Genomic DNA, 10,724 nt, shown 5'->3' with positions numbered 1-10,724 from the left:
ATAGTCTATTTTCTTCGTTTATAAAAATATTTTAATTCCAATCAAATATAAGGAAGTTACCTTTATACTCTTAAACTCCAAGAATCCATTATTCATCAAGTCCCCAACTGACTATGAACCATGGGTGAAGCCACCTTAGGCGAAGGATGGTTCGATGCACACTCTTTGCCTGGATAATTATGTGATGTACAAACAAAGGTTAAATGTTAGTTACTATGCGTGTATATTAAATTTTGCAGATCCTTAATACCAATGAGAAAAAAAATTGCACACTCTTAACCAAAATTCCTGACTCTAAGTCTGAAATCAACACCCCATAGCATCATCGAAGCCCCAATAAAGCTTCACACGATCGACTCTCATTCCCATTTATACACATGTCCTTGATCTCGTATAAATTTAACTTTACCATTTCTTTTGATACTAGTAAAGAAAGCCTGGGCGCTGCCTGGGTCCAATATTAAAAAAGTTATATTGTTACTCTCTCCGTCCCATATTAGATGAGAATCTTACTAAAAATATTTTTTTCATATTATTTGAGCACTTATTAAATTAGGATAGAATTAATTAATTCTTTTCCATTTTACCCCTACATTAATATGACCATTCTTATATTGTATGTGTATTTTTTGCAACTCATTTCAATGTGCATTGGTATAAACAAAGGGCAAAATGGTGAAGTCTTCCAATTTATTAATGATTTCTTAATCACCGTGTAAAGTTGGAAGTGCCCATCTAATATGGGACGGAGGGAGTATAATTTATGTATTGTTATAAAATTAGTAAAGATTGTTATAATATATTTTGCTCATAAGTGAGCTAATATAGAAACTTATTTGTCATTTGTCTTTTTAATTTCAATTTTAAATAGCAAATAAATGTAGCGATAAGATTGAGGGTAGAAATGAAGTATATCTTTCTAAATTTAAGTAAAAATAAACAGAGTAGAAGTAACATTAGGGTTATCGATAGGACGATTCATTCGGTTATTTTTAAAAAAATTATATCATTCAATTTTTGGCTATTTTATAATGTATAACCAAAATTAAAATTTTAAAATCATCCCAATCCTAATTTATGTACCCAATCCTAATTTATGTGAAAGAAGCAGTACAAAAATTAGTCTTTTTTTTGTTGTCTTGTAGATATTTTAAGTTATTATTTATTGTAAATTATAGTACTTTTTATTAAAGTTTGTAATAACATATGTTACTTTTTATGTTTGAGAGTTAAACCAACTTTTTTTTATATGTCTTTTAATTTTATATGTGTTTTGTCCTTTTCCATTTTCAAAAACAAATACTCTCTCCGTCCCATATTAGATAAGAATCTTACTAAAAATTTTTTTTCATATTATTTGAGCACTTATTAAATTAGGATAGAATTAATTAATTCTTTTTCATTTTACCCCTACAATTAATATGACCATTCCTATATTGTATGTGTATTTTTTGTAACTCATTTCAATGTGCATTGATATAAACAAAGGGCAAAATGGTGAAGTCTTCCAATTTATTAATGATTTCTTAATCACCGTGTAAAGTTGGAAGTGCCCATCTAATATGGGACGGAGGGAGTATAGTTTATGTATTGGTATAAAATTAGTAAAGATTGTTATAATATATGTTGCTCATAAGTGAGCTAATATAGAAACTTATTTGTCATTTGTCTTTTTAATTTCAATTCTAAATAGCAAATAAATGTAGCGATAAGATTGATGGTAGAAATGAAGCATATCTTTCTAAATTTAAGTAAAAATAAACAGAGTAGAAGTAACATTAGGGTTATCGATAGGACGATTCATTCGGTTATTTTTAAAAAAATTATATCATTCAATTTTTCGGCTATTTTATAATGTATAACCAAAATTAAAATTTGAAAATCATTCCAATTCTAATTTATGTGACAGAAGCAGTACAAAAATTAGTCTCTTTTTTTTTGTCTTGTAGATATTTTAAGTTATTATTTATTGTAAATTATAGTATTTTTTATTAAGGTTTTTAATAACATATGTTACTTTTTATGTTTGAGAGTTAAACCAACTTTTTTTTATATGTCTTTTAATTTTATATGTGTTTTGTCCTTTTCCATTTTGAAAAATCAATACTCTCTCTATTTTATTTTATATGTCATTTCTTTTTATAAATGTATTGGTTATTCCCTCTTCTTATTGAAACACATGTTGATTTGTGGTGAATACTTATTCTCTCTTCTTATATAGTAATATATATTTATGCAAGTCAAAATTGTTCATGAACCTGATCGATAATTGTCATTATCACTAGAGAGGAAAGCAAAAGATTCGACTAGTGCGCGTGGGGGTCGTTTTTTCCACAAGCTAAGGTAACGGGGAACTTTCCTTGTAAGCTTCCATTAATTTACTAAGAATTCACCACTTCCAACTTTTCTTCCATATATATATATCCCCTCATCTTTCTTAACTTCTTGCTCACTTCTTACTAAACAATTATAAAATACACAAATGGATAACTCATCGACTGATCTAAACAGAGCAATCGAAGGGTTAATTCGTGGTCGAGAATTTACTCGACGACTAAAAGAGATGATCAAGAAACCTCTTGTTGTTGGTGGTGAAGTTGCAAACATTATGGCTGAGGAATTAGTTGCCAAAATTATGGAATCATTTTCTGAGACTCTCTCCGTTATAAACAATTCCGATGTCATCATCACTACGCCGGTTGAGGTCAAGTCGCCGGAAGATTATTCTAGTGGAAGTTGCAAGAGTTCAGATCGAAGAGGATGCTACAAGAGAAGGTGATTGATTAATTTCATTACTTACTAATTTTTCATGGAGGTTATTTTAGTCTTTTTAACGTTGATGGTCACAAGTTTTGATTGGTTCTCTTTTAGTTAATTATTGTGAAGTTTGGTTGGTTGTTGATTGGTTATTGACTATTTTGTCCTTCCACAAATGCTAGAAATATTTCAGGTTGGTTGGTTGGTCCCTATAAAGGATTGGTGATAATTAGATTGATTAAGATTTGTTCATATTGAATTCATGATGAGGGCCGTGGGGTTATCTATTTCTTATATAGTTAATTGTACTACTCATTAAATTACAATAATCATAGAGCTCACGTAAAGTACCATTGCACCATTAGGAGTCCTTTGGTGTGAGACAGGCCTACTTTATCTTGCGCTTGGCTTGGTTTGAGTTATTAGGCAAATCTAAGATTATTTATCCACTATTTATACCTTAGTAATGACATGAGTTATCTCATATACATATGAAATAACTTATCCCAAAATAACTTGTTCCCAATCAAATGCCCTCTTATATAATTAGCTTGTGTTATTTTAGAAACAAATTTCTCATAAATGTTTTGGAAAATATACAGGAAAACTTCAGAATCAAACATAAAGGAATCCTCAGATTTGGTGGATGATGGTCATGCTTGGAGAAAATATGGACAAAAACAGATCCTTAATTCCACTTATCCAAGGTTTGAAATTTTAATAATTACAGAGTAGATGTGATAGATATATAGTTAATCCATATATTTTATATTTGTTTTTATCTATTTATTTATAATAATAATAATAAAATGAATATGTATGCAGGCACTACTTTAGGTGCACACATAAATATGATCAGAAATGTCAAGCAAGCAAACAAGTACAAAAAATCCAAGACAATCCACAACGATTTAGAACAACATACTATGGACATCACACTTGCAAAGCTTTTCCTAGAGTTTCACAAATAATATTGGATTCTCCAATGGATGGAAATTCTAATTATATTAGTTTTGATCAAAATCATACATTTCCATCAATAAAACAGGAAACCAAAGAGGAAGTAGTTTTCGGCTTCTATCCTAAAATTGAAGATCAAATTCAATCATCAAGCTCTGATTATTTTCTTCCCAATGATCATGATCATGATCATGATCATGATCATCTCACTCCGGCAACATTTGAAGCCTCCGGTAGCCGTATGACGTCGCCCGATGTTATGTCATCTGGGGTTTACTCTTCTTGTACTACTACTAGCAATGATAATCTTGAGATAGATATAGATTTTGAGGAGGTTCTTTGGAATTTTGATCAAGTGTAGCTATAGCTTGATAGAGATGGTGTACAAATTTTGTATTATCTTGACTTAGACTTTGCATTAAAGCATTATTAGGTTTTATATGGAAGTATAAATTTGACTTCCACATTTTATTATTCCGCAATAATGGTAAGCCTACTGTAGTTGTTTATTTTTTGTTTTTTTCCCTCTAAAGTTTAAATAGGTATATGTTAAAAAGTCATCGCCAACATAATTGTAATTTTAAGCTATTTCAAAAAAGAATCTAGAAGAATTGGGAGGAAAGCTTTAGAATGAGAATTCTAGTAGTGTAGTTCGAGATAAGGCAAAGAAGAAAAACCTAGAACTTCTAGAATGAAGTAGTTGAGAAATAATTCACTAGATCCTTCTATTATCTACCTATAAATAAAGATTGTTTATTTGAGATGTATGTATACTCAAATGTAAAGTGTGTGCTCAAGAGAAGAATGAATGCTAAAGCAAGCAACAAGTGAGTGATCAAGTGAAAAATAAGAAAGAGCAATAAAGAGAGTTGCTACAGTGTGAGTGCAGTAAAAATTGAGTATAAAATTGTTTGACCAAAATTGGTTAAATCTAAGTTGTGAATAATCAATTGTGCCCAATTCAGCAAGTGCATCAAAGCCTAGTAGCTCAACAAATGTAGCAACTCCAAGGGCGATCCTAGAAGCTACTATTAGAGGCACTAATCAATGGTTGATTTTGCAACGTGGAGCGCAAGAATGAATATTATTTTCTCAGCAATGAATATGGGATATCGTTGGTGGATCAAACACTATACAACCAACATATGTTGAAGCAACAAGAACGTGAAATGTCATAGTTGTAAAGGCCTCCATGCAGTTGTATCACACCCATACACACAAGTGTACGTGATCACACATATTGAAGTGATTGTAAATAATTGAATATACCAATCACACAAGGACTTAGTTGCTAACAAACAATTGATTTGACTATTATAATTAAGTAAACAAGTGTTGCCCAATTCAAGTGAGTTTGGTTGGCTATTTACACTACTAATTATGACTAAAAGAAGACAAGTATATGTAAAACCCTGAACATTTATAAGCTAAGGTCCAAATCATTCTTCATCTATGTGTAAGGTCATATCGGGGGATTCTTAAATTATTCTTAGGTGTTAAGTTCAATTATTTAGTGTGAGAATGAATTTGGATATGAATTAAGGTGACAAGAATGCCCTAGCACAACGTTGAGTTGAAAGCTTTCTTACCGATTAAGTTTTGACATAAGATTCTACTTAGGTGAACTTTAAATGATCATATCTCACAACAGAGAATGAATTAGTGACCCCTTACTTATCAAATTGAAGGTATACAAGTCATCTTTTCAACGCCACAAAATTTACCTCATTTTGAGTTCGGAGTAAAACGTTATGACTGTTTTACCAGAGACAACCACAACAGAGTTTTCTGAGTTAGTTCCTATGAATCCCTTTACAGGACACATAAGTTTCTATGACCCGTACTTCCAACTCATGGAAAAATATTAAAAAGTCAAATTTTGAGGTCCAATTCCTACAGACCCATGTACGAATCGTACAACCTTCTATAGGCCGTAATTTTGACCCATAGAATGAATATTTGAGCCTTAAAATCCAATATGAATTCCACAGATTGAATCTACGGTCTATAGTTTGGACCCGTATAATAAACTTTTGAGCCTTAAAATTCAATGAATTCGATCTATGGTCTGAAGAAATATCCATGGGTCGTAATGAGGCTTAAAATTTAATATGAATTCAACGGATGAGATCTACAATCCGTAGGTCAAACCACGAACCATAGATGGCCCTGTGGAAGGTTTTCAACAATTTTTTAAGAGGGTAGTTCAGTCTTTTTCCACTTCTTCTAAGCATAAACCCCAACGTTCTTACATCTGAATAAGGTTCTAAATAGTATTAATCGACCCTATTGCTCTCATTAATGCTTCAGAGTCTTAGAGAAAGGATCCAAGAGGTGAAAGCTAGGATTTTCAAGCGTTCTTCCAGTTTCGCCAATAATATTATTCTTCTAGGTAGGTAAGGCTAATCATAGTGATGTACTACGTTCGACCTCACGCCCTACATCTAAATTTAGTCAGTAAAAGATTAATCTAGGGTTACAACCTTATTTTCGAGAATTCTTCATATGAGTTATATTATTGATTCTGAGTTCTAAATCCTTGATCAGGAGTTGTTATATATTATACATTGAGATCCTTGAGTTGCTATTCATGTTTGTATTCCACATGAACCCTAATCTCTAAGTTTGATTGAGAGTCTTTTGAACAAACATCTTTTTGTCATAAATAAATTTTGAGAAGTTAAAAGCAAGTTCAAGAGTAAAGTTTGAGTCTAATTTTGAGAAGAGTTTAACGGAACTATATGATTCCCAAATCTATCATTTTTACATAGAGAAATAGTACTATTTTGAGAAAAGTGAAGAGTTTTCAGAAATATTGAGTACAAAGTAGTTACCTCTTAAAGAAGTGTATGAAGAGTTCAAACAACTCACATTCTCTATAAACCACGTAGCTAGCGTGGGATAGGATAGTACGACATTCAGATGACTCCTCACTACCTTTGAGAAGGCCTATTATATGGATCCATGAGTTGAGGATGTTCTATAACCGACAAGGTATACGACAGTTCTGACAACGTGGGGGAGACATTGTATCATCACGAAGCTCATAATGATGGTTATCGGTTAGAGAATCTCCCAAATAGAGTAAACAATATTTCATTATCATAGTTATATATGTACAGTTCATTGATTTATCATATTTCTTTTTAAAACTTTTAAATGATTTTATCTCTAAATATATTTCACATTCAGTTTAGTATCTTGCCTTAGCTTTTTCGGTTCAGTTATTTATTTTTCTCAACTATATTACATACTCGCACATTCAATGTACTTATGTCATTCGACCTGCATCTTTTCATGATGCAGATACATGTGTTTAGGATCATCAACAGGCACTCTATTGCGATCACTTTACAATTCTTGCTAGTTTTGGTAAGCCTTCCATGCATTTAGGAGGACTCCATTTTTGTCTTTCAGTTAGTAGTTTGAGTTGTCGTAGGAGGCTTCATTGATAGTTTGTGTTGAGTTTCTTTTAAATAGTTCCTTTAAACTATTTTGGCAAACTATTATTCTTATAGAGTATTTTTCAAAAAGTTTTGAGTATAGTACTTTGAGATAGTTTGAGTTTTGAGAAGCTTTGAGACTTTTGAATTTAAATTCTATTTTAAATCTTAAATATATTTGAGTTAGTCTTCCTCTAAGTAGTCATCTAGGCCAAAGGTTCACTTGAGAATCAACAATGGTTCTCAAGTGCTAGCCACATCCAGGGTGTTGGCTCGGAGCATGACAAACTTGGTATCATATCATAGAGTTCAAGTATCCTAGGGTGTCTACGAAGCCATGTCTAGTAGAGTCCTTCTTATCAATGTGAAGCATGCCACATGTATAATAAGGAAGCTCCATGATATTAGGAATTATGTCTTTTCCTCCTACTAATGTTTGTGTGATAGAGTTTAACTTTATAAGAGTTTCTTCTAATTCGTGCTTACGCATATCTTTTCAGATTATGCCTCCACAAAGAAATTCTAAAGGGCGTCCTACTGGGAATAATGTGAATCCTTAGGAACCACTAGTTCAAGATGGACCAGAAGGTCCCAATGCACCTGTAGTGCAACCTTCTCATGGTGACGTCACAAATGGTAGATTTAGGAATGCAGTTCAAATGTTGACTCAAGTGATGACAAAACATGTTGGTCGCCAAGGAGCTGACCATAAAGATGTGAATGGTACGTCCAGATTCCAAGAGTTTCTAAGATTGAATCCTTTAGAGTTCACTAGGTCAAAGGTTAGTGGGGATCCATAAAACTTTGTGGAAGAGTTTTCGAAGGTATTTAAGGTTATGCATGTTATTGATACAGAGCAGGTGAAGCTATTTTCTTATTAGCTTAAGTGTGTTGCGATATTTGGTACGATGAGTGGAAGAAAACTAGGGGAGAAGATGCACCACCCTTAGGCTGGACAATATTTGAGAATGCGTTCTTGGTGTGTTTCTTTCCCCAAGAGCTAAGGGAAACAAAAGTTAGGGAGTTCCTCAATCTATAACGGGGGACTATAAGTGTGCAATTATATAGCCTCCAGTTCACTTAGCTATCCAACTATGCTTTGGAGATGGTGGCTAATATGAGGAGCAAGATTAGTTTGTTTGTGTCTGGGCTATCTCATTTATCGATCATGAAAGGTAAGAAAATTATGTTGATATGGAATATGGACATAGCTAGACTTATAATTCATGTGCAACAAGTAGAGGAGGATAAGTTGAAGGAAAGAGAGGAGTTTAGCAATAAGAGGGCCAAGACAACAAATCATGAATCGGGCTAGTAGAAAACTTGGAACGGGAACTGATCATCATTTTAGTAGAGGTAATCTGGAACTGCTCCATTGTCACGACCCAAAGTATAACCTAGGCATAACGTGACATATAGAATCCCAGAAGGACCCACACAATCCAGTTAGCATACATCAAATAAGATAATAGAAATAAAATTTCAAAACAAATAGACTTATATCATAAAATAGTTTGATAAAGCGGAAGTTTCAAAGCAAATATTCATTAGGTGTTGCTTCACATCATCACCAGCTGTACCTCTAAACATACCTTTCAGGTTCAACAGTTGGATCATGGTGCTGGTGATTGTAAACTTAACACCTGGAAGGTAGTGCAGGTAACACTATGGCTCCAGTGGCTCCAGCTCCGTCCAAGTCAGCATCATCTTCTTCATACATCATATGAGATGGATGCTGAGCTCTACACCTTGGGGCTATTGGTTGGTGCTGAGGATGGATTACTCCTTCCACCCCTCTGTTCTCATCTACTACCCTAGGTTGATTGAATCCAGCATTATGCTGGACACCTGGCCTGGGTTACTGGATGCCTGCAGTTTGATGGACATTCCTTGCAGCATCAATCTCAGCTTCTAGTCCCATTTTGTGTCTCTGAGCCTCTAATTCTTGTGCATTAACCATTTTCCGAAGAGTTTTCTAAAATTCAGGGTCGTAAGGAAGCAATGGGCTCCTTTGCTTCTGGTGTTGGGCATGCACAATCTGACGCTCTTGAGAAAGACAAAAACACCAAACAAAACATAAAATTAGGAAATAAGACTATGAATTGAATAAAAGCCAGTAAAACAATTTTGAATTGAAATTCCCCTGCAGCGTCGCCAAAATTTGATACGTCCAAACTTACACTTCAAATAAGAAGTGTAAATGGTCGTTGTCAATTTACAGAACTCAACTAGAGTTGAGGTCGATCCCACAGAGAATTTCTTTACATATAAAGTTTAACTATCGCATTTACTCGAATGTCCTTATTATTTCCTAAGCAAACAATAATGGAATGTAAATTAGGTTTGGTTGAAATGTTCTTACTACCAACACTTGTAGTCAAAATTCAGATTCACAATTAACAAATGATCTCTTTTTAAAGTTGATTAAGCTAATCAAAAGAAACCAGGTTTGTGTTCACTATGACATTAGTTCTAATGCTCTCCCGATATTTGAATGTCAGGCAAATCAATGTTTACAGAACCTTTGCGAGTTAAATTTATCTAATGCCTCTCAATCTAATTAGATAATATTCAGTCCTATTCTCTCGAACTTTAAGAATTATCAACATTGAACCTCGCTTACATTAATATGGTGTTAAAGATCTCTTCTCTCAAACTCCAACTTTAACTCCACGTTGTTAATTTAATTCAGCTTTTTCCTAACTGGTATTCTTCTCTCGAACAAACACTAGATACAGGCTTGTCTAATGCGTGCACTCAATAGACTAAAATGATATTGAAAGCTGTAAACTACAGGTTGTAAACACAGATTGCCTTTACTTATTTTACGGAATCACAACTAAAATGTTGTCATAGATCCCACACCCCCAGTCGTGGTATTTAGCCACTCATGTTTTCACGTTAAGATTCAGTAATGGAGAATGAAAACATGTTAAGAAATACTTACGGAAATAATTGGCAAATCAACAAACACTTTGATAATCTGGTAATCAAAATACAAACATCAAACTGATAACAATAATCCGAATCCAAAATCCAAAACTCAGAGTAATATCCTCCTCCTTTGTAAAAACGTCAAATAATGAAATAAAATCCAAAAACGACCTAAAGTAATTCAAAATAGAATGTTTAAAATGAGTCCTAGTCGAACTAGGACTGAAATGTCGGATGGCTCTACGGCCACTTCTACAGTTTGTAGAGGGCTTCACGGCTCGTGAAGCCCTCTGTGATCTTCCCTTTAACTTTCCCAAAGTTTGGGTCTTCAATGCCTTCACTGGAAAATGCACCACGGGAGCTACCACGGTCCGTAGTGAGGACCACGGCCCGTGAATTCACATGTGGTCTTCACTTGGGTTTCAACCTTCTTTCAACTCTTACTTGATGTCACACTGGTTTAGCCTCACGGCAGGTACCATGGTTCGTGGCGAGGACTACTACCCATAGAACCCTCTGTGGTCTTCACTTTAATTATTCTTGCTTTTCATCTTCTCAAGGCCAGTACTGCCTCACTTCCCCGAGCTCAACCACAGACCGTAATGAAGTTCACGGTCCGTGAAATTGGCC

General features: G+C 33.8%; 1 protein-coding gene across 1 annotated transcript; it reads left to right on the top strand.

The window, feature by feature from the left end:
* Positions 1-2,447: 2,447 nt before the first annotated feature.
* LOC125838298 (WRKY DNA-binding transcription factor 70-like) lies at positions 2,448-4,188 on the top strand. The gene is made up of 3 exons (XM_049517365.1): positions 2,448-2,775; positions 3,360-3,464; positions 3,583-4,188. The coding sequence occupies exons 1-3, from the start codon at positions 2,483-2,485 to the stop codon at positions 4,076-4,078; spliced, it is 894 nt and encodes a 297-aa protein (XP_049373322.1). The 5' UTR covers positions 2,448-2,482; the 3' UTR covers positions 4,079-4,188.
* Positions 4,189-10,724: the final 6,536 nt, after the last annotated feature.

This window comes from Solanum verrucosum, unplaced genomic scaffold (assembly GCF_900185275.1).
Source record: "Solanum verrucosum unplaced genomic scaffold, falcon-dt-bn FXZP01000110.1, whole genome shotgun sequence".
In the NCBI taxonomy this organism is placed as follows: domain Eukaryota; kingdom Viridiplantae; phylum Streptophyta; class Magnoliopsida; order Solanales; family Solanaceae; genus Solanum; species Solanum verrucosum.
Note: the sequence above shows the minus strand (reverse complement) of the source record. Positions and strands in the feature narration are given on the sequence as shown.